Source organism: Sus scrofa, chromosome 7 (assembly GCF_000003025.6).
Source record: "Sus scrofa isolate TJ Tabasco breed Duroc chromosome 7, Sscrofa11.1, whole genome shotgun sequence".
NCBI classification, from domain to species: Eukaryota; Metazoa; Chordata; class Mammalia; order Artiodactyla; family Suidae; genus Sus; species Sus scrofa.
This window is the reverse complement of record NC_010449.5, coordinates 113233521-113252574: the sequence shown is the minus strand read 5'-3', so window position 1 is coordinate 113252574 and position 19054 is coordinate 113233521. Positions and strand designations below refer to the sequence as shown.

At 39.4% G+C, this 19054-nt stretch overlaps 1 protein-coding gene across 1 annotated transcript in view; it reads left to right on the top strand.

Annotated features, from left to right (window-relative positions):
* CATSPERB (cation channel sperm associated auxiliary subunit beta) overlaps positions 1 to 19054 on the top strand; it is a 91813-nt gene that overhangs the window by 41023 nt on the left and 31736 nt on the right. Inside the window, exons 14-16 of the mRNA XM_021099620.1 lie at positions 739 to 883; positions 10869 to 11023; positions 14474 to 14628. Of these exons, the coding sequence (XP_020955279.1) occupies positions 739 to 883; positions 10869 to 11023; positions 14474 to 14628 (455 nt within the window). The remainder of the gene's footprint in view (positions 1 to 738; positions 884 to 10868; positions 11024 to 14473; positions 14629 to 19054) is intronic.

Below are 19054 nucleotides of genomic sequence, written 5' to 3'. Positions count from 1 at the left end.
GAAGGACATTAAAAACTTTATGAAGACATGGACATAAACATGCTTATGGATAAGAAAATGACTTATCAATTCTTCCTTAAATTAATCTGTAGATCTAATACAACTATATAAAAATCCCATCATTTTTTTGTAGCATTTGACTCTAAAGTATATAATGTAATGTCAATTATACCTCAATAAAAAAATTTTAGGGAAAGCAAAAAAAAGTATACATGGAAAAACAGAAGACTAAGAGTAACTAAGACACTTCTGAGGAAGAATAAGGGAGAAAGATTTGCACTATCAGATACTAATATTTTTTAAAAGTTGTAGTAATTGTGACAATGTGGAGAACTCTAAAGATTCTACAAAAAAAAATCTTATTAGAAGTAATAAAGGAATTCAGCACAGAAGTCTCATTTCAATACTGGTAATTGCTGTCCACCATATCCAAAGGCACCCAACACTTGATCCTTTTATGAACAAGGAGGACCTAGTTGTGAGATAATGGAATAACTTTGTTCTTTTGTACATTCATGATGTACACACTGTCTAGAACTGAAGACTGCCACATGTACTGTCACACAAATTCTACAAAGAAAATAGAGGGTTGACTAAGCAGGTGAGTAGGTACGTGTGTGTGTGTTTGATGGACGTGGGAATATGGGAAAAATCATGCTATGTGACTTTTTCTCATATAGGAAGACCAGGCTGATAGGTAATTGCTGGCATTTACATAGTGGCTCTTTATTCCCTTAGGTATGGCTTTCAGTTGATGGTGGCAACACTTTTGAATTATTAGCTGACTTTCATGATGACATCATAAAGAATGTTTATCATAGTTTTTATACTTCGGATATTACTTTTGTTTCCCAAAGTGGGAAGGTTTACTCCACAAAGGCAGGTGAGGAATTCACTTTTATTGGTATAAGCTCTGAACGTGAGCCAGGGATTAGAAGAGGAATTGCTGTATTAATCATAATCCTAAAGTCTCAGGCCTATTAGGGGTGATGGATTTTTAAAAATTTTTGTTGTTATAAAATAAACATAACAGAATTTACCATCTAAACAATATTTATTTATTTAGTCTTTTTGCCTTTTCTAGGGCCACTCCTGTGGCATATGGAGGTTCCCAGGCTAGGGATCGAATCGGAGCTGTAGCCGCCAGCCTACGCCAGAGCCACAGCAAGGAGGGATCAGAGCCACATCTGCAACTTACACCACACCTCATGGCAACGCCAGATCCTTAACCCACTGAGCAAGGCCAGGGATGGAACCCACAACCTCATGGCTCCTAGTCAGATTCGTTAACCACTGCGCCACAACGGGAACTCCCTAAACAATTTTTAAATGTATAGTTCATTAGTATTAAATATGCACAAATATTCTGCCACCATCACTATCATCCATCTTCACAACTCTTTTCATCTTAAAACTCTACATTCTATAAACAATAAATCCCCAGTCCCCTTCTCCTCACAGCCCCACATAATGCCCATTTTGCTATCTGTCTCAATGATTTTGACTACCCTGGTACTTGATATAAATGGAATCATATAAGAGTTCCTATCATGGCTCAGTGGTTAATGAACTCGACTAGCATCCATAAGGACATGGGTTTAATCCCTGGCCTCGCTCAGTGGGTTAAGGATCCAGAGTTGCCATGAGCTGTGCTGTAGGTCACAGATGCAGCTTGGATCCCCTTTGCTGTGGCTATGGCATAGGCTGGAGGCTACAGCTCCATTTAGACCCCTAGCCTGGGAACCTCCATATGCCACAGGTGCAGCCCTAAAAAGACAAAAAGACAAAAAAAAATTTAAAAATTAAAAAAATAAATAGAATCACATAGTATTGTCCTTTTGTGACTAGATTATTTCAGTTAGCATAATATCCTCAAGGTTCACCCTTGCGGTAGCATATGTCAGAATTTTCTTTCTTTTTTTTGTCTTTTTGCCATGTCTTGGGCTGCTCCTGCGGCATATGGAGGTTCCCAGGCTAGGGGTCTAATCGGAGCTGTAGCCGCTGGCCTACCCCAGAGCCACAGCAATGCGGGATCCGAGCTGCGTCTGTGACCTACACCACAGCTCAGGGCAACGTCGGATCCTTAACCAACTGAGCAAGGCCAGGGATGGAACCCACAACCTCATGGTTCCTAGTTGGATTCGTTAACCACTGCACCATGATGGGAATTCCAGAATTTTCTTTATTTTTAAAGCTGAATAATATCAGTTGTATGGTATATATAATGGTTTGCTTATCCATTTAGCCATCAGTAGACACTTGAGTTGCCTCCATGTTTTAGCTATTGTGAATGGTGTTGCTCCAAACATGGATATATAGATATATCTTGGAGACCCTGCCTTTTTTTTTTTGCTTTTTTATGGCACACCTGTGGCATATGGAAGTTCCCAGGCTAGGGGTCAAATCGGATCTACAGCTGCCAGCCTATGCCAATGCAGGATCCAAGCCATATCTGTGACCTACACCACAGCTCACAGCAATACTGGATCCCCAACCCACTAAGCAAGGCCAGGGCTCAAACCCTCATCCTCATGGATACTAGTCAGATTCATTTCTACTGTGCCACAAAGGAAACTCCCTCTTATTTCTTTTTTTTTTTTTTTTTTTTTTTTTTTTTTTTTTTTTTTTTTTTGACTATTTGCTATGGCTAGAACTTCTAGTACCATATTGACTAGAAATGATGAGAGTGGGCTTCCTTAACCTTGTTCCTGATCTTGGACAAAAGCTTTAAGTCTTTCACCATTGAGAATGATGTTCACTGTAGGTTCCTCATATGATTTTCATTATGTTCAGGTAGTTTTCTTCTATGTCTAGTCTATTAAGTGTTTTTATCATGAAAATATGTTGAATTTTGTCAGATGTTTTGTATCAGTTGAGATGGTGTTGTGATTTTTTTCCCTTTCATTCTGTTAATGTAGTGTATTACATTGATCAGTTTCCAGATATTGAACTATCTTTGGTTTCCAGGAATAAACCATACTTAATCCTGGTGTATACTCCTTTTAATGTGCTGTTGAATTCAGTTTGTTAGTATTTTGTTGAGGATTTTCGTATCAGTGTTCATCAGGATATTGGTCTATCACTTTATTTTTTTGCAATGTCCTTGACTTTGGTATCAGGATAACACTGACCTCATGGAATGAGTCCAGAAATGTTCCCTCCTTTTCAATTTTTTGGAAAAGTTTGAGGAGGATCAGTATTACTTCTTTAAATGTTTTGTAAAGTTTGCCAGTAAAGCCATCAGCTCCAGGGCATTCTTTGTTGAGGTAATTTTTATTACTAATTCAGTCTCCTTACTAGTTTTTGGTCTATTAAGATTTTCTATTTCTTCATGATTTAGTCTTGTAGTTTCTAGGAATTTTTCATATTATCTAGCTTATGTAATTTGTTGTTATACAGCTGTTTATAGTACTCTTTTATAATCCTTTCTACTTCCCTGGAAGTAGTAGTAATGTCCCTAATTTCATTTCTGATTTTAATATCAAATTACTAAATTACTTCTTTTTTCTCATTTCGTCTAGGTAAAGGTTTATTGATCTTTTCAAAGAACCAGCTTTTTCTCTCTTGTTTTTCTATTCTCTATTCTGTTTTCTCTGCCCTAATCTTTATTACTTCCTTCCTTCTGCTAGCTTTTAGTTTACCTTGTTCTTTATTTTCTAGTTCCTTAAGTTTTAAAATTAAATTGTTGATTTGAGAAATCTCTTGGTTTTTGTTCTGTTTTAATTAATTTTAATTGAGGCATAATTGATGTATAACATTATATTAGTTTCAGGCATACAACATAATGAAATAATATTTGTGTACATTGTGAAGTGATCACAATAAGTCTAGTTTACATCCATCACCATAAATAGTTACAAATTTTTTTTCTTGTGAAGGGAATTTTAGGGTCTACTCTCTCAGCAACTTTCTTTTTTAATTTTTTAAAAGTAAATTTTATTGGAGTGTAGGTCATTTACAATGTTGGGATAGTTTGAGATGTATAGCAAAATGAATCAGCCATACATATACATATATATCCATTCTTTTTCAGATTCTTCTCCTGTACAGGCTAATACAGAGTATCAAATACATTTCTGGGAGCTACACTGTGGGTACTTGTTACCAATCAATTTTTAAAATTTTTTTATTTTTTATGATTTTTTATTTGAACAACTTTCAAATATATAACATTAAGTCACCATACTGTACTTTACAGGCATATGTCATTTTATTGTGCTTCATTTTATTACACTTCCCAGATATTGCTTTTTTTTTTTTTTAACAAATCAAAGGTTTTTGGTGACCCTCTGTTGTCAGATAATGGTTAGCATTTTTAGTGATAAAATACTAAAAATTTAAATCAAGTTATGTACTTTGCTTTTAAGACATAATACTATTGAACCTTTAATAGACAACAGTCTAGCATAAATATGACTTTAATGTACACTGGGAAAACAAAAAATTCACATGACTTGCTTTATTACTTTATTTATTGTGGTGGTCTAGAAACAAATTTGCAGTATCTCCAAGTTATTCTGGTACATCTCCATGACTTATTTATTTTATAATTAGAAGTTTGTCCTTTTTGGCTCCCTTTACTCATTTCTTCCTTATTTTTTAATATAAATATTTATTTCAGTAAACTTCCCCCTTAGCCCTACTTTCATTTCATCCTATAGATTTTGGTATGTTGTGTTTTCATTTTCATTTGTTTTTAAATATTTTACAATTTCCCTTGTGATTTCTACTTTGGTGGATTGATGGGTTTAAATGTGCTTTGTTTAGTTTTCACAATTTTTTGAATTTTCCAGTTTTCTTTGTCATTGATTTTTAACTTTATCTCCTTGTGGTCAAAAAAGATACTTTTGATATTTATCTTTTTAAATCTGTTGAAACTTAATTTGTGGCATAACACATGGTCTATCCTGGAAGATGTTCCATATGCACTTGAGAAGTGTATGTACTGCTGATGGGTGGAGTGTTCTGTATCTGCCTGTTAGGTCAAGTTGGCTTACTGCACTGTGTAAGTACTTGATATGCTTACCTGTCTTCTGTCTGGTGTTCTACCTATAACTGTGAGTGAGGTGTTGAAGTCTCCAGCTATTGTTGTTTCAACTGTTGTCACAAAATTATGTCATTATACATTTTGTTCCCCCAAACATAAACTAGCAATTCTTTCAAATCACTGGTCTCCTAAATTATGTAGAAAATGAGATTTGGAGTCTCACCAGGAATAAAAGGAGGAATGTCAGTTGTTACCTCTTCCGGCCAACACTTGGGATTGTTAGTCTTTTAAATAGTAAGTCATTATGGTGAGAATCTACTGGTATCTCCTTGAAGATTTAGTTTGTGTGAGTAATAATGTTGAGCACATTTTCATGTGTTCATTGACCAATTTTAATATCTTGCTTGTGAATTATCTCTTTGAGTCTTTCTAATCATGTTTTTTTTTATTGGGTTGACTTTTTCTTTTTTTCCTTTTTTTTTTTTTGGTCTTTTTGCCTTTTCTAGGGCCACTCCCACAGCATATGGAGGTTCCCAGGCTAGAAGTCGAATCAGAGCTGTAGCTGCTGGCCTATGCCAGAGCCACAGCAACGTGGGATCCAAGCCGTGTCTGTGACCTACACCACAGCTCATGGCAATGCTGGATCCTTAACCCACTGAATGAGGCCAGGGATCGAACCTGCAACCTCATGGATGCTAGTTGGATTCATTAACCACTGAGCCACGGCGGGAACTCCACTGGATTGACTTTTTCTGTGAGTTTTAATGTATTATGGATAGGAGTCCTTTTTAGTCCATTTAGTCCATTTGGAAATATGACTTGGTAACATCTTTTCCCAACAGGTGGATTATTTTTATCCACTTCATGGTCTCTTTTGATAAACCAAATTTTTATTTTTATTTTTAAAAGTTCAGTTTCTCGATCCTTTTTGATTAGTGCTTCTTATATCCTGTTCAAGAAATCTTTGCCTATCCCAAACTTATGCAGATATCCTCCTGTTCTCTTCTAGATTAATTGTTTCAGATTTCTTGCCTAGATCTATGTACAATTTCTAATTTTGTGTGTGATGTGAGGTTACATTCTTTTTCCACATACAGCTCTCAGGTTCTCTGCTCTAGCCTTAGGTTGGATATTCAAAGTCATACTTTTTTTTTGGTAAGCTCCCAAATACATCCATAAATCATCCTACTCCATAATCTTTGTAAAAACCACGATTGTTACAGTAATCAAAGAAAGCCACCCCATCTGGTCACCTAAAGTCTTGCTCTCCATAGGCCTCCTCCATCCCATGCTATTAGCTTGGAGGAATTGTTGCCCTCGCTTGGTATGGATTGCCAGTGTCACAATATCTAGCAGAAGCCATCTCTGCATGCATCAAGTAGGTGAGCAGGAGTTCTCACTGTGGCTCAGCCGGCTAGTATCCATGAGGACGCGGGTTCGATCCCTGGCCTCACTCAGTGGGTTAAGTTCTGGCGTGGCTGTGGCTGTGGTGGAGGCCAGCAGCTGCATCTCCACTTCTACCCTTAGCCTGGGAATTTCCACATGCTATGGGTGTTCCCTCCCCCCAAAAAAAAGACAAAAAATATAGATGAGCAGCTCAGTTTCAGAATCCTGCCTTGATATTCTGTTTTCTAGGGATAGTGCTGGCAAAAATACTGTACCAGTAATCATACTGGCAGGAAATATAATCCCACTCAAATGTGTCCCCTGTAGAGCCTATTTGTAGAATGGTGGGCTAGTTAGAGGGACCAAGAGAAATATTAAAATATTCAGAGACTAGCAATGGAAGAAGGCCATACAGTTCCTTTGGCTAAAGGAGTAATGCAGGTAGAGAGAGAGAGATTGATTTCTCCTTCCCTTGTTCTTATCTCGTGTTAATGCCATTCGTTGGCCAAAACCAAACAGAAGCCAGCTGGAAACAGCACAAGTATTACAATTCACAGGAGTCAGCCTTTCAGTGTACTGAACAGGGAAGAGAAAGTCTGGGAATATATCTGGAGGAAGGGGCCAATAAAAAATAAATAGCACATAATATGAAGCAAACATCAAAACAGACTAAGCAAGATTACTTTAGAAACAGTAAAAATAATTGTTAACACCTAAGAAAACTAAACTAAACTGGTGTTATAAATTATAAACAATGATAAGTTATAGGTATAAACTGTGGAAACATGGAGAATTAATAAATGAGTAGAAGGAATAAAAAATGACAAATATAAATGTTGAAGATTGAGAAACTGAAAATTATAGGAATTTCCAGTGATGAACAGAAGTTGTGGCTCTGTGTTTCTCTGTTTTCTCTACACTTACTGGCACATCGTAGCTCTAATATAAATTAATGGATGAATAAATGAAAACACTGAAAATAGGAAGAATAAAGGAAACCGAAATTGATAATAAGATAGTAATTTTAAAAAAATCTTTATCAAAGTATAGTTGATTTATATTATGTTTCAGAGGTACAGCATAGTGATTCAGTATTTTCACAGCTTATACTCCATTAAAATAATTTATTACAAGATAACGGTTATAATTTCTTGAGCTATACAATATATCCTTGTTGCTTATCTGTTTTATACCTAGTAGTTTGTATCTCTTAATCCTATAAGAGATTGGATTATTGGATTATTAAGAATTGCCTTTCTCCTATTCCCTCTCGCCTTTGGTAACCATTAGTTTGTTTTTAGTATCTGTGAGTCTGCTTCTGTTTTGCATATACATTCATTTGTATTATTTTTTAGATTCCACATGTAAGTGTTGTCATACAGTATTTGTCTTTCTCTGATTTATTTCACTAAGCATCGTATTCTCTAAGTCCATCCACATTGCCATAAATGGCAGAATTTCATTCTTCTTTATGGCTGAGTAATATTCTGTTGTATACAGAATCCTTCTTCTTTATCCATTTGTCTGTAGATGGGCATTTGGGTTGCTTCTGTATTTTGGCTATTATAAATAATGCTACGAACATTGGGGGCATGTATCTTTTTGATTTAGAGTTTTCTTTTTTTCTGGATATATATCCAGGAATAGAATTACTGGATCGTGTGGTAGTTCTATTTTTAGTTAGTTTTGTTGATGTTGTTTCAGTTTTTTGAGGAACCCCCATACTGTTTTGCATAGTGACTGCAAGGAGGTCAATTTTTTAAACTAAATAAAAACCAATAATGGAAGCCAAAACACTTCTGAATTATTTGAGCTAGAAAATGTGAATCATTTTAAAGGCATAACAAAATCAAGTCAGCACTGGACTTTTCTGCTGCAACAATGAATGTCACATATTCTTGTAAAGAATATTCCCCAAGAATTCCGGAGTTCCCATCGTGGCTCAGTGGTTAATAAATCCACCCAGGAACCTTGAGTTTGCGGGTTCAATCCCTGGCCTCACTGGGTGGGCTAAAGATCCAGTGTTGCCGTGAGCTGTGGTGTAGGTCACAGACTCGGCTGGGATCTAGCATTGCTGTGGCTGTGGTGCAGTCTGGCGGTTACAGCTCCAGTTAGACCCCTAGCCTGGGAAGGTCCATATGCCGTGGGTGCATCCCTAGAAAAGACAAAAAAAAAAAAAAAAAAGAATATTACCTAAGAATTTGGAGTGAACTCAACTGTTACCAAAGTGTAAAACCAACAGAAGAATGTTATAAACACTATATTTCATCAGACCTGAGACTCATTGATTGTAAAATGCACTTTATTCTATTAACACAAAGAAAGAAAAACTCTTGCATTTGAACTTCGACACGGTGTTTTAACAGTGGTTGCGGTGATGCCTGGATAACACTGACATTATTTCCCCAGCTTGCTGTGTGATAAGACAAACATTTCACATTTTTCTCAGTAGTAAAACATAGTGCAATTTGTGCTTGTGGTTTTCTTCCTTCCTTAGGTCCTATAAAATGCTTTGTGGTTGTTCTGCAAGAAAATGTGGCTTTGTGGCAATGCTTCCAGCGATACATACGCCCTGATTTATTTTCCTCTCTTGTTACACCTACAGTAATTTTGTTTCAATGCCAAATTATAATGTAATATTTTAAGGCATTTTAAGCAACATTAAAACTCAGTACGTATTGGAAGTTCCTGCATGGCACAGAGGTTTAAGGATCTGGTCAACTGTGGTGAGGGTTTGATCCCTGGCGTGGGAACTTCCACATGCCATGGATGTGGCCAAAACGAAAAACAAAACAAAACAAAACAAAATCTCAACATGTATCATACTAGTGTTTCAGGAAACTCCAAGTGATGACAATATAGAGTGGAGACAAAGTACATGCATGTGTAACCGATTGACGACTATGGTGTGACTGTCACCTAGTGGACAATGATTGTAAGACACATCAATTATAAAACATCTTCATTTCCCAGGTGTAAAAATGTGAAAAAGTGTATCTTACATGTATAGATGAAATATGGCATATTGGATCTTAGCAATTTTAATGGTTACTTTTATATTTCAACTTGAGTGGGCCAAGGGGGTGCCCAAATAAAACATTTCTGAGTGTGTCTGGGAAGGTGTTTCTGGATGAGGTTAGTGTTTGAATCCATGGACTCAGTAAAGCAGACGGCCCTTCCCAGGGTGGGTGAGCATCATCCAGTCCCTTGAGGCCTCAGCAGAATGAAAAGGTGGAAGGAAGAGGAATTCATCCTCTTTGCTTCCTACCAGCCTGCTTGACCTGGGACTCTGGTTGTCTCCTGTCCTGGAACTGGGATTATATCAATACCCCCCACCCCTGCCCCAGTTCTCAGGCCTTTGGGATCTCATTGGGAACTCCACCTTCAGCTCCCCTGGTCTTCAGGCCTTTGATTCTCCATCTTATAGACGACAGATCATATAGCACTTCTCAGCCTTCATAATTGCATGAGCTAATTCCTCAAATAAATCGATGGATGGATGGATGGATGGATGGATGGATGGATGGATGGATGGGGAGAGATATAGGTTTGTCTAGCAGTGAGAAGTGGCCTAAGACACAAGAGAAATGCAAGACACCAAATTTGGTTTAACATATTAATCCTAGTCTAACTAATGACCCAGGGGTCTCTACTGATAATTCCCCGTGCCTTCCGGAGGGTTATTTTCTCACTGCCTTCTGCCTATTCAGGAGTCTGATTTCAATATTAGGAAGAGAACCACTGCCGGGAGGAGCTAACCTTTTTTTGTCTAGAATTCATAAACGTCCCCTTGCTCTGTCTGTCCTTCACCTATGTCAGCAAACAGGTTCTGCAACGAAATGGAGCCTGAAAAAGACTTTCCAGAGACTCACCAAAGACCAGCATGGTATTTTGCTAATTCTGGAACCTCAGAGCCCTTCTCTCACCTCTTAGTTTAGTTTTTAAATTTTTTATTGAAATATAGTTGATGTACAATGTTGTGTTAGTTATGGGTGTACGACAAAGTGATTCATTTTATGTATATTCTTTTTTAGAGTCTTTTCCACTATAGGTTATTACAAGATATTGAGTATAGTTCCTTGTGCTCTACAGTGGGTCCTGTTACTTGTCTATTTTATATATATAGTAGTATGTATATTTTAATCTCAAACTCCTAATTTATCCCTCCCTCTTTCTCCTTCGATAACCATAAGTTTTTTCTATATCTGTGAGTCTATTTCTGTCTTGTAAAAAGTTCATTTGTATCATTTTTTAGGTTCCACATATAAGTGATATCCTATGATATTTGTCTTTCTCTACCTGACTTACTTCACTGAGTATGATAATCTCTAGGTCCATCCATGTTGCTACAAATGGCATTATTTTATTCTTTTTTATAGCTGAGTCGTATTCCACTGTCCTACCTCTTAGTTTAAATGAAGTTTTTGTAATATATAGTTTAAAAGTTCTCTAATTGTATAATATCACTATTGAGAGACAGTTTCTTTCCTAATAGGATTAGGAAGATATACTGAAATCGGATCCATCTCTGATCAGATTTTCACATTATACTATGACCACATGGGATTCATACATAAACTGACTCCAGATCATTTTGAAGCTAGTGGGTCATTTGGTGCCTTTGGAAATTCTAAAGGTATTTTTGGACAGGTCAGTGATACCATGCATTAAAACAATTTGCTATGTTTTAAGAAAAGATGCCATATTCTATATACAGAGATATGGGAAAATGGGAAAATATTTTCCTTGTGCCAAACTCTTATTTATGCTCTTTGCTCTACTTAACTAAAGGGAAAACCTCCATATATAAGGGAAGATCTCCAAAATCTGTCAAGTCCCATACAGGGTTATATAGATTTAACTCTCCCCAGGATCTTTTCTTTTGCTTTTGCTTTTTAAAAAATATTTATTTATTTGTTTATTTTATTTATTTATTTTGCTTTTTAGGGCCACAGCTGTGGCATATGGAAATTCCCAGGCTCAGGGTCAAATCAGAGTGCAGCTGGTGATTGCTGCCACAGCAATACCAGATCCAAGCCATGTCTGCAAACCATGCCACAGCTAGTGGTGATGCTGGATCCTTAACCCACTGAGCAAGGCCAGGGATCAAACCTGTATCCTCATGGATACTCGTTGGGTTCATTTCTGCTGAGCCACAATGGGAGCTCCCAGGATATTTTCATGTAAGTGTCTTCACAGCAATCCACCAGATATGCTAAGTTAGATCCAACCCAAGCTCATGGTGGGTTTGACGCTCCACCTCTCAAGATTGACCTTTAAGAAACATGAGTTCTTTTTTTCCCCACCATTTTACCTTTCTTCTTTCATATTAACCCTGTCCCCTTGCTTCTCCCTTTTCTAATGCCAACAGAGAAAGAAGTCATCATCTACTTCACAAATTATATCATAATTAGATTTTCCTAATAATTTCAATGGATAATGTGCCATTTGTGAAGGTACATATACCTATGAACTCATGATAGGACACAAAATTGTGATAATTAATTCTCATCAATACATCAGCAAAGAATTGGACAGATTTTTTTAAGTGGGATTTAATAAAAGCTGCCCTTTGGCTTAAAAGAATTAGAATAAAAGATGACTCTAGTGTTAATAGAAATTACCAGGCCAAGACTGTGGTCCAGAAGGTGATGTTATAACTTCCCTGTCTGTCTGAGATATTTGTAGAGAGTAAAGTGGAGCTTTTTAGGGACAATAAGATGCCATCACATGTCTCCTTGTGTATTTGTTTGCCATTCTGTTGTGTGAATCTGCATAGACTTAAATCAAGCCACATGATCAGGAGGGTAGCACTAACCAAAACAGCAGTTACCTAAATTTGCTTCACTAACTTCACAAGTGTTGGGAAATGTCTTGGCTTTCCCATTGTGGCTCAGTGAGTTCTGAACCCAACTAGTATCCATGAGGATGTGGGTTTGATTCCCGGCCCCACTCAGTGAGTTAAAGATCTTGCATTGCTGTGGCTGTGGCTTAGGCCAGAAGCCACAGCTCCCAATTCATCCCCTAGCCTGGGAACGTCCATATGCTGCAGATGTAGTCCTAAAAAGCAAGCAACCAACCAAGCAAGCAAGCAAGAAAGGAAAGGAAAGGAAGGAAGGAAAGAAAGGAAGGAAGGAAGGAAGGAAGGAAGGAAGGAAGGAAAGAAAGAAAGAAAGAAAGAAAGAAAGAAAGAAAGAAAGAAAGAAAGAAAGAAAGAAAGAAAGAAAGAAAGAAAATGTCTTAGTTCTTTCATGTGAAAGGTTAAATTATTATTAAAATGAAAAGCCAATGATGGGAACTTCCAACTGTGGCTCAGAGGTTAAGAACCAACATAGTTTCCATGAGGATGCAGGTTCAATCCCTGGCCTTGCTCTGTTGGTTAAGGATCCAGCATTGCTGCAACCTGTGGCATAGGTAGCAGATGCAGCTCAGATCCAGTGTTGCCATGGCTGTGGCATAGGCCAAAGGCTGCAGCTTCAATTCGACTCCTGGCCAGGAACTTCCATATGCCGCAGATGCAGCCATATAAATAAAAATAAAGCCAATAGGGGTTTTTATACCCAAGGTGAGTGATTTCAAGAAAATCATGCTCCATATTATCACCTCCTTCTCCCAAAACAAACTACATGCACCCTCTCTGGATACAAATAACCCCTAGACCTTCTGTGTCTCTGACAACATGCCAGGCAATGTCCTGAGCACTTAATCTTTATAGCAGTTATTTATCTTCATTTTACCTATAAGGAAAGTGAGGCACAGGAAGGCTAAATAATTCACCCCAAATCACACAGACCACTAGTTAATGGAATGAGGCAGCAGGTTCCAGGGCCTGTGTCTTTAGTCACTGTGCTGCCTTTCCCTGGACTTGTATGTTCTTCTTATGGGATGTTCTTGCCGCTCCCAGGCTAGACTGTCGTGCAGAATTCTGAAAGCATTGACAGTCATTTTCAAGAGTCCTTAAGCCATCTGTTCAGTCCCACATGTATTCTCCTGGCTTCTGTTTCCCACTTTCTCCCCTTCTCGGTGGGCTCCCAAATTTGAGACCAGGGGAAAAGCCATGACGGAAAATGGATCTTGAAGGCACTATCCGATGGCTGTGCCCCCAACCAGCCTGCATTATCTCCCACCCCGTGCTCATGTCACAAGCCACAAGGTCAACTCCCACACCCCATTGGGACTGGTCCCCACCTGTCTTCTCACCCATACAAGTTCCCAAGCTGGGCAAGGTCAGGATCAGAGAAGGATGTGTTGAGAGGAAGAACTTCAGGTCTGGATTCTGGGCCAAAGGTGTTGACAGTGGCAAGGGAAAGCCTTGCGGAGCAGAAGCGAGCAGGGACTATGCCACTAGCGTTGGGGACTCAGACTGCAGCTGTGCATAGTCACCAGCCTGAGATGAGGTTGGGGGAGCAGTTCTCAAGTGATGAGAGGTGCTCCTAGCCCCTTTCTTACAGAAAATGCCAAATAGGAGCCAAGTTCTAGAATGTGCACGTGCAGACTCCTCCCCCTCACACAAGCCAAGACACTCGAGTCTTCACTGCAACCCTCTGCACAGGAAACGTCAACTGAGTTTCACTCCTCGGCATTTCTTTCCCTCCTCAACAGAAAAATGTGTGTTCCCTTGAGCCCGTGCATGGATATTCAGGCAGAATGTGTTGAAATACTCCTCCTGTTGATAAACAAAACTGTGTTTTTATGTGAACTGGAAGCAAAGTTGTTATTCACCCTTTGCCGTGATGGAAACAGAAAGTCATTTGGGAGTTCCCGTTGCTGCGCAGCAGAAACAAATTCGACTCGTATCCATGAGGATGTGGGTTCAATCCCTGGCCTCGCTCAGTGGGTTCAGGATCCAGCATTATTGTGAGCTGTGGTGTAGGTTGCAGACACAGCTCAGATCCTGTGTGGCAGTGACTGTTTTGTAGGCTGGTGGCTACAGCTCTGATTCAACCCCAAGCATGAGAACTTCCATAGGCCACGAGTGTGACCCTAAAAAGCAAAAAAAAAAAAAAAAAAAAAAAAAATTAAATTGTTTACACTTAAATACAATGTTTTGATTTTTACATTTTACATTTAAATACAATCTTTTCTTTTTTCATATTCCAGGCTCCTGACATGGGCTTTGAGACAGCCCTTGCTCCGCAGCATATCACCTTAAATGAAATGATCTTTTATGCATATGTGCCTGAGAATGAACCTCAGGGAAGTATCTACACCAAGAAATTCAACGAGATTCACTTTGGAAAAGTGATACACTCCAGGTAGGTACTGATTAACGTCACATTTTTACTTAGATGTTCTAAATTCTAAATTTTGAGCCTACCTTTTGGGAATAATTTTCTTAGTCAAAGAGAGTCTCTTTCTGACATCTCAGAAGGCCAAGTACATCTATGGACTCCAATGTGCCTTGGTACAAAGTCGCAGTTTTAGAAACACGGGGCAAGGTATATCAGCACCAAAGAAAGGAGTGTTTGTCATCTTGAGTATCAACAGCCCCTGAGCCACACTGGGTCCATGGAGCTCACTCACATGGCCGTTGTGTGTGTGTCCTAAAGGCAAGCACATTTAACGGAGAGGCCATCCTGCAAAAAGACTGTGTGTCAGGGTATGCAGAGTTCCCAAGCACTCTTACTTGAGAGACATTGGCCAGAGCCAATGACTCTTAAAGCTACCTTTAGGCCCAAAAGCTTTATTTATTTATTTATTTATTTTTTGTCTTTTTGCCTTTTCTAGGGCTGCTCCTGTGGCATATGGAGTTCCCAGGCTAAGGGTCTAATCCGAGCTGTAGCCACTGGCCTATGCCAGAGCCACAGCAACACAGGAACTGAGCTGCATCTGCAGCCTACACCACAGCTCACGGCAACACCAGATCCTTAACCCACTGAGCAAGGCCAGGGATCGAACCCACAACCTCATGGTTTCTAGTCAGATTCGTTAACCACTGAGCCATGATGGAAACTCCCTAAAAGCTTTTCTTTGAAAGATACTATGAATTCTATAACCAACCCCCAAAATATAACAACCAAAAAAGGAACAGTTTCAGATTACCAGAAACTCACCCATCTCCAAAGGGGTGGGCCTTCTTCCACCAGGTTGAAATCTGTCTATTATATAGGCCTTGGGCTGTCACTGGACATAGACAGTTGTGTAATGACAGCTGACCCAAGTCTGCAACAGAGGAGCGCAAAGCTTTGAGAGAGTGATTTCCTGGGAGCTGAGGCCTTGTTTGAAGGATCTTGGAAGGCTTCTCAGAGGCCATGATGCTTACGATGAGATCAGAAAAATGAGACTGAAGGAAGGAGTGGGGTAGGAAAAGGTTCCAGCATGAGCGAACCGTGTGGAAAAGGCCCCAGGCCAAAGGATCTGATGTGTGTTTGAGACACCAAAGGAAAAGCCAGAGTGACTTGTGTCAGGACCCAAGGAGAAAAGTCCTTCAAGACCAGGTCAGGTGGGGCCTTTTGGGTCCCGGTGAGGAATGTGGATGTTATTTTAAGGGAAGGAGAAGCCGTCGAGGCTTTTAATGAGGTGAGTAACCGGACTGATTATGTGTAATCTGTTTACTGAATCAGCTAGATAGCTTTAGTTTTCCTCCTTCCTTCTCAGATTCCCTCTGCGGACCTATTTCCTTTCTGCCTCTAGGTAAAGTATCAGGCAAGTCTCATCGCTTTTCTCTTAGAGAGTAACTAAATACTTCCTGCCTTAAACACTCTTAAGTCAGCCAGTTACCACGTGACTCCATCCCTGTTAGTGTTTTAAAAAACTTCAAAGTCTTATCTAAGTTTTTTTAATTAATTAATTAATTTATTTGGTCTTTTTAGGGCCTCATGGGATGGTCCCAGGCTAGGGGTCGAATCAAAGCTGTTGCTGCCGGGCCTGCACCACAGCCACAGCAACACTGGAGCCAAGCCGCATCTGCGACCTACACCACAGCTCACGGCAACCCTGGATCCTTAACCCACTGAGCAAGGCCAGGGATTGAACCTGCGTCCTCATGCATGGATGCTAGTTAGATTCATTTCCCACTGAGCCACAACAGGAACTTCTCTAAGTCTGTTTTTTGAAACTTCTGTTTGAACCTGACCCAGCCTGGAGAGCCTGGAGCTTGGGGAGGAGAGTTTCTCCTTATTATTTTTGGACTCATATCCTCCCTCCCTGGTAGCTTCTGGAGTTTGGGTGATCAGAGGGAGGTGGGATAAGGAGTCTGCTGATGGAAACCTCCAGAGTCCTTTGAAGGCAGTGACCCTTCCACCTGGGGACAACTTTCTGCATCCCCTCCCAGCCTCTGCAAGTCTTCCACTCTGTTGGGGCCCCTCCCCCTTCCAGCATTGCTTCTGGGCAGCTTTTCTCCCTGCCTCTCCCCAGCCTCCAGCACCATGCTGCCCCAGAAATAAGCTTTAGCTTGAATTTTGTGTGAGCCTTTTTTTTAAATGATGCTTTAAAGCTTTAACATATGTATGTATCAAAATATATTGTTTCGTTTTGCCAATATTTTACCTTTTCCCGTGACCTGTCTTTTTCATACAACCTGATGCTGTTACTATTACCCCATATGTTTTAAAAATTATTTGATATTGATGTACGTATCTGTATTGACACATATGATTATGCTGCACTCTATTTAGCTATTCTCCTATTCTGCCTTGTAGTTTTAATCTTTTGCTTTGTACTTTTAAGTTTTTAATCTATCTAGAATTGATGTTGATGTGTCGTGTGAAGTAGGAATCAGATTTCTTTCTCTTTTCTTAATACGGCTAACCAGTTGTGCAAATAAGTCCCTCCCTTTTCTCCCCCTCATCTGCAGTGTCACGCTGGCGGTATATTATAGTTCCACATGTGTGTCAGTCTGTCCCCATCTATGTCATTGCTATCTGTCTTCCTTAGGTCACATGACTCAATTTCTCTAACTAGGTAATCCGTATGACTAGCACCCCCTCCTGGTTTTTCTTGGCCTTTGTTCTTGTATTTTCAATGTTAGACTCAGCTTGTCAAGTTCTGTTAAGGAGAAGAAAAAAAAAGCAAACAACCTGTTAAAAGAAATTACTTCTCACAGCCAAATTCTGCCTTATATCTGCAATTAGATCTTGGGTGGAGATTCTTGGATCTTGCAGTAAAATAACTATCTGTTCTCCTAGAACTTTAGGCCCAAGACAGCCTCCTGACCCTCCATAAGGGTAGAGAGTTATTAGTTTATCCTTCCCTTATCCATAATGTGTCTTCACCTGTGCCCCAGTGATGGATGGCTTTGCTTCCATTCTCCCAGTAGCTTAAAGCTTCTGCTGCATAGGGGAGAAGGAGGAGGGAGGGAGTAAAGGAGGGAGGAGGGGAGCCAGGGCTTCAGTGCCAGCACCCTCCAGGTCCCCCTCTCCAGCTATGGATCACCTCTTTTGAGGCCTGTGTGCAAGTGTTTAATGCCTACCCGCTGTGGCTTAAGCCTTTTGCTTCTTATGAAAGAAGGTTCAGGAAAGTGAGTAGTAGGCTTCATGCCTGTTTCCTCCCATCCTCTCCGTCCCCACTGACCTCACCCCATACTCCCTTGCCACCTGCACTGCCAACAGGGGCACTCTGGTCTATTCCCTGCCTGGTCTTTCTTCTGAGCTTCTAGGGAAGCCCACGGGAAAGAGCTTGCAAGTGGGTGCAGACTCCCTTTGGAAAGGTGCCCCAGCATTTCCAAATTCTCAGGCCAGCACATACTTGGCCTTTGGCAGTTTTGTTGTTGCTGTTGTTGTTGTTGTATGATTTTAGCTACTTCTTACTTGCTTTCTTTGTGGCCAGCGCTGTATTTCTCCCTCCCACGCTCTTCCATAAATGAGACTGTTCCTGTGTTCAGACTTTTCTTGGAATGGCTTATTCCTCTGGATGTCAGGTCAGTTGGTTATCTTATGACCTTAGTTCTCTGATGGCTTAAGGAAAGTGGTAACTGTGATTTATCTGTTTTGTTTCTTGTTGGGTTGCTTCTTTTTGCATCGAAAGCAAAAGCAGATGTCTTTTGTGTAGCAGTCTTACATTTTTCAAAGTTGCTAAATTTTTTTGACAATTCCAGTATTTTTCTACATGTTCTTTTGGATTTTCTGAGAAGAGATAAATTTTTAAAAAATTTATTGGTACATCATTGACTTATAATGTTGTGCTAGTTTCAGGTATAAAGCAAAGTTAATCAGTTATACATATACATGTATCCATTCTTTTTCAGACTCTTTTCTCATATAGTTCACTACAGAGTACTGAATAGATTTCCTTGTGCTATACAGTAGGTCCTTCTTACTCATCCATTCCATATATAGTAGTGTGTATATATCAATCCTAACTTCCCAATTTATCCCTTCCCCCAATGTTTCCCCTTTGGTAACCTTACATTTGGTTTCAAAACATTTAAGTCTATTTCTGTTTTGTGAATAAGTCCTTTTGTATCATTTTTTATTAGATTCCACATATTGGTGATCTCATGTATTTGTCTTTCTCTGTCTGACTTACTTCACTTAGTATGATAATCTCTAGGTCCACCCATGTTGCTGCAAACAGTATTATTTTGTTCTTTTTATGGCTGAGTAATATTCCATTGTATATATGTACCACATCTTCTTTATTCATTCCCCTGTCAAAGGACATTTAGTTGCTTCCACATCTACCTAAAGAGTCAAAGACCTGTACTCTGTAAACTATAAGATGCTGATGAAAGTAATCAAAGAT